Below are 20,874 nucleotides of genomic sequence, written 5' to 3'. Positions count from 1 at the left end.
CAAGGAAATTGCTTATGAAAAAGGATCAACCCACACCACACGGAACAGCGACACACTACCGAAACGATACGTTGTCATCCATCTGTTGTTATCCTTTTTCGGCCACCATGTTCCGGAGCTCAAAAAAGTAGAATCATCCGTCACCGCAAAGCCCTTCGGAAAGGATCTCCTCCGTAGTCGCGTGATAATCGGCCAGTAAATCCGGCAAACTCAAAATAGCCAGCCAGCACACTGACACTGTACAACGATACGGCCAACAAATCCCGCCACCCGAGACCACCGTTGGTCGCCCTCCCCCCTCGTGAAAATTATAACAAGATCATTTAAAAACATAAAATCCGTGACGGAATAAATTTCACCCAACAATCGCCGGCGGCCTTAACGCTTCGTTGTCGCCGCACTCGACCGGGAACCGCGGCCGTGCCCGGTGTCGAGGGCGGCACCGAGCACCGGATTTGCTGTGAACCGTGCAAAATTCCAACCAACGTCCTGCCTGCCGGCCGGCCTGCGATGTCCGCCGATGGGACGGAGTGATGACACCCGGGCGCAGGACACGAGAGTTTCGAAGGATAATTGAATTAGCCTTCGCCCTTCCGAGACCGATGGTTGGAAATTTGATTATTTCCCTATTTCCGCTTCCCTGCCAACGGTGGCCACTACGGGCACTTCCGGAAGAAAGAATGTTTTTCGTGTTTTGTCGACGTCGTTCCGTTTTTGTTTTTGGTGTTCCGGCGATGGTGGCTTCAGGTTTTCAGGAAGCTCCGGCCCAACGACGGGAGAAAGTGTAAATTTTAATGCTAATGTTTACAGGAAATTTCACATCTCGTGCGCTTTTCGGGACCGGGACCAGATATGCTACATTTGCGATGTTCCGGGAGCAGTGGTTGCGTAAGGACCTGTCGCGGTCCACGCGGTCCTTCACGTCTCCCAGTCCCAAAATGTGGTCTGTGGTTTATTTTTATACCATTCACACCGATTTGATTCAAGCTTCGGTTCGGTTCGCTGGTTTGCGAAACGAATTAGCGTTCGTTATCGATGAATCGAACTTTACGAAAGCAGCGCTGTCATGCGGCCATCATCGGTGGTTAAAAATCGAAGGGCAGTTCGACGGTTCGATACATTAATTCAAAATCTATTCTCGGCTAATGAAGTTATCAATCGGTGGAGATCAATATTGGCCTGAAGAAAATTTTCCATACTTACAAAACAAATTTTGTTTGCCTTTTGGTTGTGCAATACTAGCAGTAAGAAGGTATGGCTTTTACATGAAACTTTTAAAAGATTTAAATTCAGAACTTCGATGGGCTAATTAACGTATGTTCGATGTATATTTTATATTATCCTACAAACGTTTATTTGTAACGAATTGTAATTTAAAGTAAAGTATCCAAAATACATCGAAAAGACCTTTTGAAGAACTGCATCATTGAAAGCGTAGCAAATCTGTTACCATTTCGAGTCAAGAGCCAAGTATTTGGAACGAAGCCTTGCTGAGTGGGTTTTAAATTTTCTTTGAAAGTGCTAACTAATCTGATGGCCATGTTTTCGATTGGGGCTACTTTCAAAGAACATGTTGGAGAGTGTTCCACAACACTTCAACATTTCTAACCACAACACTTCACGTCATCTTCATCAGGCAGCGGGCCAGCGATCAAACATAAGTGTAACGACGCAACTTAATGACTTCCTGATGCAAGGTAATTATCGGAAAACCATCGCATCCGTCCACCACGATACTGTTTCCGATGCCGCTCGCGCCGGAGTCAAGCATCTCCAGCAAGTCTCGAAAGCACCTACTTCAAGCAACGGCGTTTTTTACACGTACCATCGTAATTCGGAAGCGTTTCATAAACGGTTCTTTTATCGAATTAGAGCGTTGCTTTTCGCGGCACAGAAACAGGTCGGTGGCGCATATCATCCCATCGAGCGACCCCGGGGGCCGCAGTTAAAGGGGTTCAAAAGTTAAAGTGTTCTAAATAGTGCCCCAGGTCGGTAAATAAAACACTTCATCAGGTGGCCACGGCCACCGCGAGGGGAAAACTGCCGTGCGGCAGGCGGTTCCCTCTTTGGCGAGGCCATAAATTCGAAGACAATAGCGCGGTCGTAGGCATGGGGGAAGCGAACCGAACCGGCACCGCTCTCAAGAGGTTACCGGCGTGCAAAGGGGTGACTTATGCGAGGCCAAGTACCGGGGTTAGAGGGACATCGACAACCATTCGATAATGATTCGAGATTTTCGGGATTTTCAGGATGTTTTTTATTTTACTTTCAATAATCGTATTTATAAGGATTTTTGACAAGGAGTAAATAAAATACGCACAAGTCAGCTATTTTAGTAAAGTGAAAGCATTAAAATATTAGTGGCCGTCAATGAACTACAGTAATTATTAAATAATACGATGTAATGAATAATTATAAAATAATAAAAGATTCAATCTAAGCCAAATTAAAATCCAACAAACACTCAACACCATCTCAAATTAGCTATAGTTTTCGTTGCTCTAGCAATTTTCACATGCATTTTCAGTATAACCTATTTTTTAACTGTAGTATTTCCTTTTAGTACTACCACAAGCCGGTGCGGGAATAAATTGAAACACACACTTGAAGACATGAACTCAAGTGGATAGAACTCATCAGGTACTTCCGATGGTTTGGTGCAATCCTCTCGCAGCGAAATAAATCCATCCGTTGGCATTAACATATTGGATCAGTTTTTCTTCCACCACTGACATCGACTGGAGTTCGTAAGTGTTATAATTAACGCATCCAAACAGATGCTGGTCACACGGCAAAGCACTCGGGCCTGGTTCGGTCAATCAGGCGTTCGATTCTCGATTCAACATGGAACCGGCAACCTTTAAACCGCCAAAACCTAACCTGACCTCTAACGCTCGCTCTCTCCTTGGGAGCGCATCCCAAACCATCTGTTCAACTTCCTTCGCGTTCTGCGGACATCTCTCAGACGCGAATCGGACCATATGTTTCCCGCTGGTCGCACCCCTTCGCTGGCCACCCCATCCCACCTCCCCGACGGAGGAGAAAAGTGAAACGTGAACATCAAACACCCATCGGACCATGAGACATCCGGGCCGGGCCGCGGAACGCTTCCCGAAAAAGCGACAGGACACTAATGAGCGAATGTGCCGTTCCATTGTGCTGCACCCTGCGCCGTGTTGGGAGCTACAAAAACAAGGTGAATAATGTTTGTGCAATCTGAGGGTGTCGGGTGTACCCCGGAACAGACGAGCAACCCAGGGGACCTGCCGCAGAATGATGGCCGCTTCGAGTGGCGTGGCCGTCCCTTAAAAATAACCTGATCCTCCGGCGGCGGCGGCGGCATCCTTTTTGCCGGCCAGGAGACATTAATTGCGTCTGCACACACAAACGCACACCCAGGCGCACTCTGGCAACAGATAGCCAGCACACATGTCACCGTCTGTTAACACATATGTAATCTGTAGCCATGAATTAGAGCGAAATCGCTTATAAAAGCATTTATTTTATCTCTCTATGCAACCGCATCCCCGGGAGGATAACGGGCCCGGGCCCGGACCTGGTCGCTATGGCCGGGCAACCCTCTCGTGCATTTCCGACTCCCTTTCGACCATTAACGACGCGCCATTCGCACTCGCTCGCTACCCCGGCAAGACTTAGGACTTCGGTATTTAATTCTGATTAACCCAGAGCGCAACGCGAGCCGGTGCAACCCTCGGGAGCGACCCTTTGCGAGGCCTGAGGCTGGCCTGAAAAGGGCAAAAAACCGTCCTGAAAAATCGTCCTGGAAAAAGGGAAAACTCGGCCGTCGGAGGCATCTTGCAGTCTCCGATCCGAGACCCGCACGAAGTTAAATCCTGACATATGCACTAGTGGTTGCGCGGCTTGCGCAGCCCTTCGATAATCGGTCCGGGGCCCACTCGTGGTTTTCGTGGTTTTTCCCTTGCCCAGCGTTTTTGCGGCCGCGTCCGGGTCGCCGAATTTATTCAACATTTTCTTCGCTGATGCGTTTGACGGGTTTTCAAACCATCGGGGAAAAGACGTCCACGGTCCAGGGCACGGCACGAAGTAAATGGGATTTTTTGTGTTTTGTTTTATAGGGGTGGTCTGTTTGAACGAACCATATGGAGTCGATTTTACGGACGTCTCCGATAAATACTTGCCTGATTGATGGGCAGACTTCTCGGCTGTGGGCACTTCAAGTATGGAAAACATTTCATTTGTGCACTGGTGCTTATTGGATGTTGTGAAGTGGGCGCAATCGGTTGGTGATGGAACATTGCCTTTAACGAAGGCCGCTTAGCAATCAGGACAACGTTTCTCTCCACGAAGGGGTGTAATTCAATTTTGGAGTCGTTTCATCATCGCAAACTAATTTAAAAACAAGTTAAAAAAGCTAAGCTTTACACTGTACCATTAACGCCATTTATTCATTAAGAAACAAACAAATTTGAGTAACTTTCTATCACTTTCTTGGTAAATTTGAATACATTTTTAGAAATGAAACAATCAAAGAATTTTTTTTAAATTCAGCTTAAATCCTAAATTGATCTACTGCCGTCAGACACAAAAGACCTTAATGACGCAAATTCCATACGTTCCATACGTTTCATTTGGTCGGTTATTTAAAATCAAATCTTGGGCGAGTCTTTAATCTATCGTCTGGGACAGCGATTAGGTAGATAATTAAATATTGTCTGAGACAGTGATTGGACGTCCGAAATTACGAAATTTTACTCACAAACGATGAATCTCATTGTGATTCACTTTCTCAGCAGTTACAGATTTGCGTTGTTTAATTCGCATTAACATAGCCTCACAACACGACCATGCCTTCCACATGCTAGCAATCGCCCTTCTGGAGCTTATTTACTTTGTCTGCTAGGAACATGTGCGCACTACTTTTTAAACGGCCATCGTACAACTTTAGCCAAAAATAACACAACATAAACAAAATAATAAACCTCTCCATACGAATAATTTGATTTGTAATGACAACATTTGTCACCTATAAAGTGCAAATTGCAAATTGCAAATTGTTTAATATAACTATACTTAAACACTAAACGAACTTCAACAATCTGCTAAAAAGGAAACAACAATCTTTCGATCACAATAGTCAATAATAGTTTTAACTAATTGTTATGCTGTGGCTGCCATAAAAAAACAACTTTCATTGATAATGAAAGAATAGTCAGATCATGGTTCATGGTTCAATTATGGTAATAGTTCACGTAGTGTACAACAACCACCATCACGTATATGCCTAACGTTGAGCCTCTTCCTTTGAATCTATAAAAAATGCAGTACATATTATTAAAACCAAGGCAACCTTTTTGCGAACAAATTCATCCAGGACCAGCATCGAACCGAGCATGGCCAAGCGTTGTTTCTAATTGTTATTAGATTATGGTTGGAAGAATCTGTGCATCACGTCTGTTCCGTGTCTGGGCCCATTTTCGCATTGGGCCCTCCTCCACCGAGCGCCGAGTGGCCGCAGCCTGATTTCTTATGCACAAGATGTGCGGAATCTTCATTTTTCGCCATTAATGGCACCCGTCCTCCTCTATTCGCCCGTTTGCCCCTCTCTATCGCTTCGTATGGCACAGCATCCTTCCTTCACATGCTGATCACGATACACATAGTTTCGGTGGGCGACAGGCAGAAGCCGGCTCGGGCACATAAAAAAGGGAGCAACAGCGCAACAACCTTCCGGTGGTCCAGCGGACAGTGGAGAAAAAAGCACAAAAACGCGGCCGCCACATACGGTCCAGCTCGGAACGTTCAAACACACACATACACGCGCCCTCCGAGAGCGAGTTTCTGGTTGATGTATAGAAACAACATGTTTTCCACCGATTTGCCACATTTTCACTACCAGCGAAACAGATCTAGAACATAAAGTAGTAACCCCCTCCCCCCGGTCGCCAGGATCAGGATCCGAGTCCGCGTCCTGCGAGGACCCAAGCTCGCGGGATCCACCACACGCGCAGAATATGCTCTCCACGATGCTCCACCTTCAAAATTTTCTCAAAACACTCACGCCCAAGGAGCTGGTCATGGCGTCGGCCGCGCGGGAGCGAACGAGAGACACGATGCCGTACATAGAGCGCCGTACTGCCCGAAAAAGAAAATGTCTGCTATGTCTGCGAGGCGCGGGTGGCCTCTGTGTGTAATTCGTACATAAAATCTGCTCGACTCGTCGAAAAGAAAATGGGCCCCAAAACGGAGTGCCTTGGCAGGACTTTGGCGTCGACAAAAAAGTGGAATGGAAAAGAGCGCTCCACGAAAAGCCACCGGAGCCCGTTGCCATGGGCTCCAACACAAAGTCGCTCTCTCCTTCGCTCGCTCATCTCTCACTCTTTCATTGGATTAAGGGCTGGAGGTGAAATATGCTGACGTTAGGACTCTCGCCCTGCCGTCGATGGAGCTCTCGGGCGTCCTCGCGAAAGAAGGACCTCTCGCATAAAACGCACCTCATATTGTAGGCTTCTCCATCTCATGTATCCCGTGCATATGTACGCCGAGCGCCGAAGAACGCGAATAGGAAGAAAAGGACGAAGCAGAATCGCGCGCTTGCGTATGGGAGGTGAGTTTTCCCCAAAAACTTTCCCGATTTCCCACTTGGCCGTGTTGCGCCCTCTCGTTCGCTCGCTCGCATCGTAACAAGTGCCTACTGGCACAAACACAGACAGCCAGCAGGACCCGGCGCACGGCAAATGTCGAGAAAATGATGAGGGACAATATTTTCCAACCCTATGCTGTGGCTCCGCTCGCCCTATGTTTATGTACATTACCGGCATGGGTCTCGCTCGCTCACTCTCGCGCTCGCTCTCGCTCGCCCCTTCGGGCACATCCTGTGGACCGAAGGACACGGGGGATTCACCATTTTATGTGCCCGATTTGTGCTTGCTGCTCGGCTCGGCGACGATATGTTTCTGATTTGATGCCAATCCGGCCGTCGGTGCCGTCGCACTCACTCGCTGGCGCCACTCCCAGCATAAGGACACCGCGGAGCGGATCTGCGAAGCGCAGTTCTACGGCAGCATTCACCGCGAACAGGTTGAGTTCCGGCTCGTGCTCGTGACGGCATTACAGCGAACTTTACACGCGTTTCGCTTGGTTCCCTTGGTGGTGAATTCCGTTGTGCGAATAATTGTCGGAGTGTCAATCGAGTATCCACGGTGCCAGGGTCCCGGAGTTCGTAGTGTGAGGTGTTTGGGGTTCTTTGACCAGCTGACCGTTGACCATGACGATGGACATCAAACAGTCGCGGATGAACGGTGTCAAGGTGACACCGGGTAGTCCCGGATCGACCTCGGGAGGCCCCCTAGCAGATCTCCATCTGCAGCATCACCACCATCACCAGCACCTGCACCAGCACCAACACCACCTACACCACCATCATCATCCGCTTAATCATCTGCCACCGGCGCACAGTCCGGTGGCAAAGCTCCCGGGCAGCCGGACATCCGGGAAGCGATCGTTCGACGTGGCGTTCCTCATGATGCCGGACGAGAAGCTGGCCCGGGGGAAGCACCCCAAGAGGCACCTCCTGCCCGCACCCGTCCCACCACAGGCACCGCCCTCACCGACGATCGACGTTGAGAGTGACTCGACCCAGTCCGAACCACGGTCCGAGGATCTCTCGCACAAAAGTGGCTTCAGTCCGATCCGACCGACGTCGACCGATGTTGAGCGGCACCACTTTGCACCGGACGTTCTACAGGCGGCGGCGGCAGCAGCTGCTGCAACCGGGCTGGGGCGCCCACCTCTTGCCTCACACACCGTCCATCCGGCCGGCAGCTTGGGCGATCTGCAAACCGAACGGCTGGCCTACCTGTTCCCGGGGGCCCGCTTCTACGAACCGTTCGCCGGCGGAGGTCCTTTTCCGCGCGGTGGCCCGGGATCACTGACCGCTTCGCCCGATCTCGCCGACCCACCGCGCAGTGCCTTCTCGAAGGTAGCCGCCAGCCTCGGAGTGCCGGATTCGCCAGGACCACCACCGCTCAGTCCCGATCGTCACAGTTGTCCCTCGACGAGCCCACCGATATCGCTTAGCCCCGGGTCACAGCACTCGTCCGGCTTCCGGTACGAGTACGGACCGTTCCTCACCCCAGCCGGAAGTCCTCCGGCCCGACCAGACGATCCTCTCCACGGGAAGTCACCATCGTCGCCGCCGGTGCTCGGAAAACATCCGGCGCACGTGACGCACGGACCCGTCGGCCTCCTGTACCGACCGACGGGTCCTGTTCCGCTTGATCCGCAGGACCCGAGCGCCAGTGCCACCCACCCTGCGTACTTCCCCGCCACCGGACCGCACTTCTCGATCGGAGGACCGTTCGGTGGAGCGAGCGGTGGTACCCCACCCGTTCCCGAGGTGGATGGGCTGATGCGGAACCCGGCGGCCGCCGCCATCCTTTCCACGCTGCTCCCGTCCGCCATGAGCACGTTCACACTGTCGGCCCAGAACGTGTGCGCCAAGTGCAACATCAGCTTCCGGATGACGAGCGATCTCGTCTATCACATGCGATCGCACCACAAGAGCGAGCGAGAGGTGCACGATCAGGCACGGCGGAAGCGCGAGGATAAGCTCAAGTGTCCGGTGTGCAACGAGAGCTTCCGGGAGCGCCACCACCTGACGCGCCACATGACCGCCCACCAGGACAAGGCGGGCGACCTGCTGGAGACGACGACCGGGAAGGGCTCGAAACGCTCGGTGGACCAGCATCCGCATGGTCTGCTCCCCGGTGTGCCGTCCGGACGCCTGGCATAGAGGGCGCGGGCCGCTGTGGCCAACAAAGCCGACAGCAAATCGGCAAACCATCTGTCAGGATTCTCGGAACGCATCGGAACCCCTCCGTCCGTGAAACGCCGGGACGCGTACTTCAAACACACGCGGGCGGGGCGCAGGGACTGGGATGTTCCGTCGATTAAAATATGTTTTAATCAACGCACGGAGCCCCCTTTCGCAATCCTTTCGCCTCTCAACAAGCGAAGCGTCTCCAGCAAGGGCCCTGCCGCGGCTATTGTTCCGCCGGCAGGACTCAAGCTGTGCGAAAAACGGGAAATTGAGGCGAGACCGACACGGCGGGGCCAGTGCTCGGGGGAGTGTGTATGTGTGTGTCGCGGGCCGAAGGACCTGTTTGCAAGCAGCACTTCACACGCGACGGAATGGAAGCTATAGACCCACACCCATACGCGAACTTCTTCAACTCGCACTTCAATTTTCCACCCGACATCCCGGGCACTCCATCGTCCTTCTGCACCGTAAATTGGAAGGGAATGTGTAAACAAAAACATGTTGAATTTACGTATTAGCTATTTCAAATGTGATATTAAACGTACTTACAAAACCCCCGGAATTCGCCAGTAGAGCAGAAACGCAAAAAGCCCCCAGAAAGAAGAGTCCTTGTACCAAGAAAACTGTTTGACCGGAGCGGAGCGGAACACAAAATCGATCCCACAAAAAAAACTGTATTTAATAAATGTTGTCTTATCGTAGTGGAATGGATAATTTTTATTAATGATCACCTCCCGGCGGCGTGCACTTATCACGGAGCACATCCGAAATTCGATTATAAAGCCCACCGAACTGGAGTGTTGGCGGGTATGTGGAACCGGACGAACGGATCATCATAAATCATCACGTGGCGGCGTGGCGTGGCGAGGTCCTGGTTTATTCCCGATTTCCGCGTGGAAGGCGGACCGCAGCGTTTTCATTACGCGAAGCACGATTAAATGGCCGAGGTTGGCCGAATGGCCGTGGATTACATTAACATGTTGTCGCTTCTGGTTCCATTTATCAAACCGACGACGACGGGGGCGGCGGCTGGGCAGGACACTGTCGGGCAAACAATAGGTTGCACCATTTGCGAAGCGGAACCAATTTAACTCATCTATTTTCCTGTAAATTATGAGTTTCCTTGAGTGCGGCACAAATGTTGGAACTTTAAATTATTAGTTTTTCGGTTGATTTTGGGCCAATTGAATGAACTGGTGACACATAGGATCCATACGATAGGATCTTGGTTAGGGGATTACATACGATAGGACCTTGGTGAGAAACTATTTGAACTATTTTTTGGCAATCTATTATTTTACGGATCGTTTTAGAAATCGAAACGGTTCAAAGTTAAGTGGCGGCTACAGCTACAGTGGATACAAGTACTTATTACCTTTTGGCAATCAGTTCTTTGCTTCCTTCATACATTGGCCTACCCAGACTTACTTTTGAATATGGTAAAACATTACCTAATACATTACTTTGAACATTATGGCCATTTCAATCATATGAATTTATGCCACCTTTTTGAAGGAATAATTAGTAACCGAACCGGTTCAACCGGAGACCTTTTTCCTCTGTTTTGTCACAATCAACGCTATAAATATGACTAAAATGAGCTGAAGTTGAAAAACAGCTTATTTTAAAAACATTTGGCCCATTTCTTTCACGGTTAGACGCATTAAGAGCATTTTCCTGAGTTGATGCGTTTTCCGAGTAACGAGCGTTTAAATGAAAATTGCCGATTAAAGCCTGTAAGTAAGTCCTTCGTCCCAACCCCACCACCGGTCGGTTTCGTCTGTTTACCATCAGTGGATAAATCCTCCGATTAGCTGCCAAAACTAGCCCGGTCCGGAGTGCTCAGTCTCTCGGCAAACACATAGACTGCGTTGCACGAAATAAATATGTTACTCATGTGTTACGCACCCGTCAATCAGTCTATGCGTCGGCGATCCTATTAGCACTTCATGGTTTTCCGTCTACGCACACATCCGTCTGCTGTAGTTAAATTTTCATTTGCTAAATGCTTCCTTCGCCCGGCACGGCCAGCGATCGTCGGTGATGCTTTGGTTCAGAAAATTGCCCCCCCCCGCTTTTTTTTTTTTGTTGCTTCTGCGACAGCCGGTCCCGGGGACAAATATTGACATTGCGAGGCCGACCAGTGGCTAGAGGAGCGCGGCCGATGCGGAAGGTAGTTGGCGGCAAAGCAACGCAAAAAAATTTGCAGCCCCCATCATATTCCACATGTTCCACGGGTGCTGCCAATTTTGCTGATGGAGAATATGCTTTCTTGTTTACCATGGCGATAAACCCCGATTGCCGCCACCCCGGTTCAGCCACATCCCCGGGGCCCGGGAGCGTGAAAATCGGCCACGGGTTCTACGCAAAAACGCAACGCCTCTCGCAACATTAGCTACTCGCGCCCGGCGCGCGGACCCGGATGGTGGCAGATTTCATATATCAAAATTATAGTTTATCATATGTGTTTGTGGGCGCCAGCCACGGCCAGGGTGGGTCGATGGGACAGACGGACGGAAGTGTTACTAGAATGCCGTGCCGACATCTCGCCCGCCGATAGGGTGGGCCCGTTCGATGATGGCAACTGTCTGTCGCGTTCGATGAACGATGGACCACTTAAAATTATTAAAAACTAAAATTTCCACATGCACACCGAACAGTCGGGAAAATATGTCGAATTGTGTGCGCCCAGCGCCCAGCGAGGAAATATGGCCCGACCGGCCGACTTTGCCTGAGGAAAAATTCGCATGTGCCAAAAATGGGTTCCAACGGCATGTCACGCGCTCGGCATATGTCGGGTTAGATTTGCGTTTTTGGCTTTCGGAAGTTCGCAAGGCGGCTATGTTTTAGTGAGACCGGTGGTCGACGCCAGCAAACCTCCGCGGCGTTGGGTTTTTGGGCCGGTTTTCGGGCAATCTGCTCGTCAACGGTTCTTGTGGTGAGCATTACTTATCGCGTTCGCCACCGACCGAAGATAGATGCATCGGAGAAAACTCGGTCGTCCGCAAGGGTGGCCAGTTCGCTTTTTCCCGTGGCCCATTTTTTATTGGGGAGCTTCGATGGATAATATCTATATTTTTTAATGTTCAATTTTTGTCTGTATATTATTTGAATGATTAGCATTTTCAATGCTTTAGTTATTCTTTTATGTTTAATCGTTTCTGCAACGAGGATTGTCTTATCATGAAAATTATAAAAAGACGAAAAGTTCACAATCACTAGTAGTTAGCTTTAATACGCTTTGCTGTTCACATCTATTTATTGGATTAATATTTATTCATAAATCAATGAACAACAAATTCTGTAAACAAAAGCCCTTAACATTACAATACCCAACACTTTCAAACACTTTGAAGCGCAATGAACAGTAGACACCATCGGCATAAGGCACCCTTAACCAGTCCGTGGCACGGTCAAAATTATTGTCAATAAGTTGTAAAGTGCCACAAACAAACACGTCACACATTATTTCGGCAGATTTTCACTCATGTCCTGCGCCCACCATCACGAAGGGGGAGTCACACTCGTTTGCTACCCAATTGGGTCGCCCTTTTCCCGGGAAAACGGGAAGCACCGTCGCGGTGCCAAGACAGTGGAAAATTTGCTTTGTTCGCTGAAGTGATCCGCAACCGCAGCCCGCAAGAAAACTTCAGCCAAAAGCAACAATTGTCCCGTCCGCACCGAATCCTGATACATCCTGGCGCAAAGGGGGCCCCTCACCGTCCCTCAGCGTTGATGGCGACACTGGCGGAAGATTTATTAAGTAAACTTTCCCGAGCACGGCCAGAAGATTACCGGGACCCAGCCACTCCGGTACACGCAGTGACTTATTCAGTGCTTTATCATTTCACCGCCTCTTTAATTCTGTCCCAGCTTTTCCCGGGCAGGACGACGACGGGCCCTCCGTTAGGCGATCCGGAAAAAAGAAAATCATAAACCTCCACCAAACAGAGCCGGGCGAGCCTCGGTCTCATGTCAACGGAGGCGTATGCCTGTAGCCGCTCATCGCTCGGGAGGGATTCACTGGACAGGGATTTATGTCGGGGCAGCGCATCCGTCGTGTCCTGTGTGGCCGCACACAAGTGGCTCCACGCTGGGGTGGAACGGCCGACGGCCGGAGACGGCCAGCCGACCTCGGATGCTCGGATGATATGTTTGCTTTTCTAATTAACAAATTAAATCATGTGCTGTGCGAATGTGCTCACTTGCCCGTGCCGGAGTGCTGGACGAGGCGGAAAACCTGTGGCAATGGCTCCCTCGGTCCAGCCGGTCCAGTTCAGGCCGGTGGAGACACGAGTTTTGCCGAGAACTTCCACGCCTATTTCAATTACATCGCACCGGGCGCTTCCCGTAACGGGCGACGGGCTCGATAAATTAAATTAAAGCTTTTAATTTATTGAACGACGGGATTACGCGCTACTTACGTGAATTATTTAATAAATACATGAAATATGCTTTTGTTCCAGCCGGCCTCGGCAGCACCTTGATTTGTGTCGGTCGGCGTTGCTGCGACACGACGTTACATCGAGTGGAAAGTGAATTAGTTTCTAAGCGTTCACCAGTAAAGTGGACCGTTTTGATTGTTTTACTTTGAACAAGCCATCGGTACTCAGTGTTATGCTGTCTTTCAGATAATCCTTTTGTCTTTTACTTTTACTTTCCAGCATAAAGGGTAACTGGAATCAAAGAACCAGGAATCGAAAGCTTATTTCTCCCAAAGCAAACTGTTTGTGGAAACCTTTGAAACTCTTTTGTTAATTACCGTGATGTTAAAAGATTAAAATGGGAAGGGCATTAATATTTATTGTAGCTAATCCTATAAACGTATAATGACGGTTTGCGGAGATAGCTTCCGGCAGGTTTGGAGTTCGTTAAGACAAAAACTTCCATCGTCTTCGTATTTACAAAATATTCAATGCTTAGGATATTTTTGTTATTTTGTACAACTTTTACGTATTGGCTGCGGCGTGCCATTTTCAGAACTCAGTTTCGTTCTTGTAAACAATTCTTCGATTAAAGATAACAATAATAAGCAATTTCGTTACCTTTTGCTAAGTGAATCTTTTATCAGTTTGCCCATTTCATAATAAATGAATTGAACTGAAGGATGAAAAAAAAAAGATTTGTCAACGAACATTTAAAAAATCCAAAATCGTTTGTGCTGTTGATGCACCTTTCGAACACTTCTCCTACTCATAATTTGCATGCTGTTGTAAGTTTCAATTTTATTACATCTCGTCCCTCGTTTGGTGCAAATAAATTTGAAACAAAATTATGGGATCAAACGACGGCAAGTCAGCGCCTGTCACCTTTAATGGTCCGCGGGGATGAATTTGCTCTTCGACACAACCAACAACCCGTAACAAGAGCCGCCACCACTCGGGTGGGTGGCCAACGGGAAAAACTCATAACTTTCGCGGAGTACACTGGCCAGGCACATCGCGAAGGATACCAGGCCAGGATACCGATTCAAACGGACGCAAAACACTGGCCGCCGCCGTCACTTTCTTTCGCGCCGGGCTCGCCATTGAAACGTAATTTAACGGTTTTATTTGCATACTTCTTTTTTATGGTGCGACGCACAAATTCGAGCAATAAGGTAATAAATTTTACGATATGCTCGAATCTGCCGCTGCAATAACTACTTTTGTGTCTTTTTGCGGACGGCGGGCCCTTCGGTTTGGGTGTCCAGCGCCATTCCGGCCAGCCGGGCGCAGAAGCAACGCAAATGACCTGCCCCTTATCTGCTCATATGCTCTGCAACATTGGCCAAAGAAGCCGACCGAACGCCACGCTGCTCCGATCCGACATGCTACATTTCGTTATGGAAAATAGTTTTTCTTCGGGGCCCAAGTTTCGGGCCCCTTCGGGCAAGATTTGGTGAGTGTCGCGAATGGTAAGAAAATCGAATTATTCAATGCATAATCAAGTTCCGTGGTTTTTATCGTGCAACGGACACCAGAAAAAGGAACCCCTACGATCAACTTTTGGAGATTTCCGCAACACCAAAAGTTTTGGGCGATGAAACCGAACTTATTGCCGAAAACTGGAGCCACAAACCCAACGCAAGAAAAGTTTCCTACTCGCCTTGCACATCACATTCAACCATTCGAACACATCCGGCTCGGGACCAAAGTTGCCGGCTTTGGTCGATTAAAGTTTGTTATGTGATTAGTTGTTCTCGGCGTTCCCTCCACGGCGCTCCGTTGGACGCATTTTCCGAGATTGGCGCGGTTCGATTTCATAATGCAATACTTTTGCCAATCAGAAACGGCGCTTCCGCTGCACCGAACCGTCTAGACCACGGATTCGCGGCGACGGCGGTAATGGATCATTACGAGTTTCCTGTTCCGCCGAACGAGCTGCTCCTGCGGGAGCATTATTTACGAGCAATCAATAGCGAATCGACAGCCAAACGATGAGTAATGTAGCGATTGCATCGTGTCGGGATGCTGATTTTCATTAGCGGAATTTGATTAGTGTTCTTACGTTACGGTTTTTGGCAAGAAGACGCGGAAACGTTACTTCGAGAGGTTGCCGCCCATTGGGAGAGTATTTTCTTTATAAAATGGTTGCATTTATTACGTGAACGTGTAAAAAAAAAGAAAAAAAAGGCTACGAACACAGTTGGAACTCAATCGAAAAGAGTTCGCTTGGATCAATGCCATCGCAGATGGTGGCCACCGGCGTTTGAGGAAGATTTTTCTTAAGCCATCAACCCCCGACAGCTCTTGAGCGTTAAGGCGCTGGGTGCTTAGTATTCTGGACGCGCATACTTCTGCACCAACTTCAATTCCTTCTCCTTCAATCCTGTTGGCCCTCTTCTGGCTCTCGGGCTGCTGAGCTTCGGGCGACAGTTTGATTAATGTCTTTTCGATTGACTTGTCCACCTCTCGGATACGCCGGACAAGTGACCAGAGACTCCGTAGCCGTTTGGGCCACAAACTATTTCCCGGTGCTTGGCCTTGGTAGGAAAGGGTGCACCGAACAGGGGAGCGAAACAAATCGAAACATAATTTCCCGACCATCTACATCATCATTCTTGCCCTAATGGGAGTACCACCTACTCGGAACCGAAGCAAAATCGCAGTCCGTGTGAGAGATGGGAGGAAGGAAGTAACTTTTTCCAAAAACCTGCCAGACTGAACCCGTGTTGCAAGCGAGGCTGCTCGAGGAACGTGAACCACGACAAAAAAACAATTAGACACCATTCCAATTGGCGAACTCGTAACGAGAAAAGTGTCCCACGAGACCGAAATATTTCCCATGTCAATACAAGCACATCGGATCTCGATTACTCAATCAATGCCAACAACAACTTATTGGTCGCAGGACTAGCTCACCGACAGTGCCAGTAGATTGCATTTCGAAATTAGGATAAACTTTAATTAAAGACGATAAGGATCATGCCTAGTTACCGTCACGCTTTATCGATAGACATTCAAATGAATCATTTTTGGAATGCAACATTTTAGGAAAAAATCAATCAATTTGAATTAGCTTGTCTAACTGGACTATGAAACCAATATCAAACTGTTATTAAATGGTTTACTACAGTAACAAATGTATTGTTTTTCGCGCATGCCAATATTGAAGATCGTAATGAGCAAGACAAACGAAACCAACAGAAACGCTTGAAAAAACGCTTCAACATCGATCGATTACGACACCGCCCGTCAATCCGCCCAAGTCCACCCACTTCGAGCAAATGGCGCGTATCGGATATCGGATCAACTCACAGCATCCCCCATTTGTCAGAGTATTGCGAGGCGAGTTGTAATGAATGTTTCTCTTTTCTCCTCGCCGTTGTTGTTGTTGTTGTTGTGGTTGGTTGGATACCAATCGATTATCGTCCACTGAGAGCGCTCGCGCGTGTGTGCGTGTTGATGTACTGATTGAATTACAATAAAAACAGCTAATCTGTTTATCAGCCGAACCGCAGTCCCGGTGCCGCCCGCTGACAAGCCGCCGCCCGGCGGCCGGCCCGCGTGCCGCAACAACACAAACAGGCAGCCCAACATAAGCCACATTACGGCCAAAGGTGTCAAGCGACCCAACCCGTGCTCCCGACCGCACTGCGTGCATTCCAGGGTTCCATCCTGGCCCGGCGGCTTGTTTGTCTCTGTTGTGCGTTCAAGGTTTATGTATTGAGACATCAATTCACACCCGTCGCGCGTGGAAGGCCGCCGCCATCGTAAATTACTCAATCTGGTACTTCCGGCCTCGCAGCGGCCGTGCACGTGTGTCCTTCGCCGCCCGACCCTTCTCGCGATGCGACCCCGCTCGGTCACGTGCCGTCAATTTACGGTAGATTATAAACCGACACTTCCGCCCGATGCCGATGGTGGTGATTCGATTTGCTGCTCGTAAAACCTTTGACCATAGCCCAGGCTCTTCGGCGCATCTCCGGACGTTTACGGTGGCATTAGTATCAATGATGAGCACACTTCCGCGCCGCGCTGGGATAAAGGAGTCAGTGACGGTGTCATCGTGTCTTGGACCGGAGCCGGCACCGCCGACGACGAAAGGCATTAATATGTTCGGTCATTATTTATGCTAATTTGATTACGCTTGCAGGGCCGTGGGTGCATAAACTGAACCGACGTGCCGGTGACTTGTGAGAAATCTCGAAACGAAACAATTACAATTCGTCCTTCTTCCCTTTTTTTTCCTCCGTACGCCACACATTGTCAAACGACGGCCAACAAGGGGCCATGAATAATGCTGCCCTTCGCCAAACGTTTGGATGTAAGTTGGGAGAAAATTAGGAAAAAAGACTTTATAAAACATGAGCAAAAACCTTCACCGTAACCGACGGTGCTGGAATAAAATTGCGGTTAAACATCCGGCCCCGGTGGAAGTGATGCGAAGTTCGTACAAAAAGTTATGCTGCTCAAGGACACAAAATTCGGGTTGAGTAAAAAGGCTACAAAAAATATAGAGAGAGTTAAACATTTGAATGAAAGTTTCAATCCGAGGGAGATTTTTTAAGATGTTATGATTGCCGAGAGCAGAAGAGCAAAAACCTTCGCATGATGTGGGTAAAGTGAAGTCACTTTAATGAGGATTGATTAACTACAGGGTAAATCCACCAATCAGCAAAGATATGACACGGAGGATTTTATTTTGCAAAATTGAAAAGGGGATGCAGCAAGAAATAAAAACTATTTTAAATCATAAATCGAACAAACAAATAATAACTCGAACAAAAAGCAGCTATTTTAAAACAATTCAATTGTCTCTTTCACATGAAGCAATAAATGTAACGATCTAAATGGAATGGAATGGCAACCGCCTCATTTGACCATCAACGAAAGGTACTCCGATGGTTAGTTAACAGGGCTCCAGTGAGCATTCACACAGCGCCATTGTTCCCCAACATTGTCGTTCTCTGGCCTCCACATACCGGATGTCACCGGCAACTTCTGTTCGGACCGGCACGGAAGTGCAGCGGATTCGGATTGCTTTACATTGGTGTATTTAAATAAGCCCCATTTCGACCGTGGCCGACAGTTTTTGGTGGGGACCACCACGACCGCTGTAACAATGGCCGCCAGCCTCCAGCGAAATCGGGGAGTGAAATTTTGGATACATTTTCCGGGACGGCTCGTATGTGTGGGCCGTACCGCTTCACGCGAAGGAAGGATCGCTTCCCGCACGGGACATCCGGGACGGGCCGCTAAAGTGAAAACTGTTTTCATTTAATTTTCCTACAAATTTATTCCAACGACAACGATAATGGACCGCAGCCGCGGCGGATGGGCGCACCCGACAACAATGGCCGCCCCACTCAACACGGAGCGCATCGCTCGCCAGGTCCCATTGTCCCGGGCCGCGTGGAGCAGGATGTCTCTCTCACGAATTTCCTTTCGCTCCACGTGCATATTGTGGCGAGGAACGGAGTCCGGCTCTCGGTGGGCAGGTTTTCTATCTCCAGCATCCAACGGGCGAACGGTTTTCATGGGAATGTGATTTATTAGCTCCCCCGTTCCCGGGAGAAACCCACCAAACGCCGAGCGGCGGCATCATAAATCGAGCATCGTATGGCACCGAACCTGGCTGCCTTCTGCAGTATTGTGCCGCAGCAGATATCGGAAGGATAAGGTCAAAAGGACATGCCTTCAGATTAATATTTGAATGAGGATTACTGTCAGGGCCGGTGAATGCGTTGCGCTGGAACTTCGGGCCGTACCCCGAACGAGCGAGCGAGAGAGATAGGAGGTCCAGTTCCGGGCCGGAACTGGTACCAGATTTATGAAACTTTTCCTAAGCTTGAGACGGTTTGTGCTGAGTTGGCAGCTAAATTTGCATGGAAAAAATACACAAATCTGACCGAACTGACCGGTGCCGGCGTACAACACGCTTGTGCGCCGTATCTGAGCCGCTAAAGCAGTGCCTTCAACTATTCAACGGTTTTTTGTCTTGCTTTTCTGTTACGAACATTTTCCGATAAAGATTCAGTAAAAAAGTTTTCCATTGCGTTTAGCAGGTTAAATGTTATTGATCAAGATCCAATGGAAAAACATACATATTAAAACTAAAACACTCTGTAGAAGTAGTTTAAAGAAGAACAAAGAACATGAATAAATTTAATAAATGAGTTTTAATTTATAAAAATGCGTTATTTATAATGTCTTTACCAAGCAAAGTAGCAAAGGGTTATCGTTGCCCAATAGGATGGAAACAATGGTATGGAATGGAATAGGATAAAACAATCGAAAACAGAACAAAACGCTAACGTAAACTTAAATAAACATAGAAATTCGACAATCTGGCTGAAATAGAATGTTCAAACGATTAAAACTTGTGCCACCATTGTAACATGATACAAAAATTGTAATCCAACAGGTTCTTCAATGTAACAGATGTAATTACTAATTTTAGAGCAATAAACAACAGTTTGATCTATGCAAAATCTATGCATTTTTATTGTAGACAACTATTTTGAAATTATTAGTAGAAGTTGTAAATTTTATCTCATAACTTTATTGAACCGAAAACAAAACACTGGTCTCTGTGGTTCGATGTGCCCTTTTTAACGCGATGAAACATTTTATCCAACCAAAAGCCTCATCAAAAACCTCATCAACGGGAACGATGCTTTCCGATGACTACCAATTACTGACCGCAGGCGAAAGACGTTGTCCCTCTCGCTGGCCTCCATGGCATCCCGAAACATACTGACCGTCGGGCCGAGGCATGGTTTTTCGATTTTTATGCTAATAGTCACTTTCCGTCCACAGACACACACCCCGACCGTTCGATTTCGTCTTCCAAAACTCGATCGCACGTCCTTCTCCCCACGATGCCCCACGAGGGTGTATCAGAATGTGGGTGATGGCGGCAGCAAAAAAGGGAGCCACATTGGCCACAAGTTATGTAAATAACAATATGATTCTGGGCCACTCGGTCCCGGATCGCACACACGTGGCCACCATCATCGATGACGCCCTTTGGCGCCCTTATTTACCACCGAAGAACTGCTGCCCTTTTTTCCCGCACAGCACCAAATGGGCGGAGCCACCGTGGTTCGATGTCCTGGGGACGTCCTGACGGGCAGCGAAGGGCGCATGGCAACCAACACCACCAACGTTGGGGCGCTCTGGCTCCGGCTAGCCAATGCGCGCTTTGGCTCTCCGCTTCCGCCGCGTCAGCGGTACAAAAAAAGAACACCAACCGAGCGAAACCTTGGCCCGGGACCGGCCGGGAGCGGGTGGAAGGACTCTCGGTGCGCCATACAATTTAACACGTCCATATTTGCACGCTCACACAGCCACAGCCTCGCGCGTCGCGGGCCGAACAGCAGCGCCATATCGCGAAGCATAAGTTGGTGGAAAATATTAGCGCAAACACCACCCCCTGTGGCCCTGGCCGCCCGCGCAACATTACGAGGGCGGAGGCTGTTTTATGTCATGTTTCATATTTTTCTCTCACCCAGACAAAGGACCCGGACCGCCGGGTGGGTAGCACATGGCCGGGTTTCGGTGGGTCGCAGATACGCACATACAAAAAACTCAAGCCCCCCCACACGACTTGCATAAGCTTTCGCCCACAGCGCCCCCCGGTGGGTGGGT

General features: G+C 48.9%; 1 protein-coding gene across 1 annotated transcript; it reads left to right on the top strand.

Annotated features, from left to right (window-relative positions):
• The first annotated feature begins 7,246 nt into the window (after positions 1-7,246).
• On the top strand, positions 7,247-8,773 carry LOC131215822 (PR domain zinc finger protein 8). The gene is made up of 2 exons (XM_058210218.1): positions 7,247-7,365; positions 7,438-8,773. The coding sequence occupies exons 1-2, from the start codon at positions 7,247-7,249 to the stop codon at positions 8,771-8,773; spliced, it is 1,455 nt and encodes a 484-aa protein (XP_058066201.1).
• The last annotated feature ends 12,101 nt before the right edge of the window (positions 8,774-20,874 follow it).

The sequence above is a fragment of the Anopheles bellator genome, chromosome 1 (genome assembly GCF_943735745.2).
Source record: "Anopheles bellator chromosome 1, idAnoBellAS_SP24_06.2, whole genome shotgun sequence".
Classification (NCBI taxonomy): domain Eukaryota; kingdom Metazoa; phylum Arthropoda; class Insecta; order Diptera; family Culicidae; genus Anopheles; species Anopheles bellator.
The sequence above is the reverse complement of the archived record's forward strand: the minus strand, read 5'-3'. Positions and strand labels throughout refer to the sequence as shown.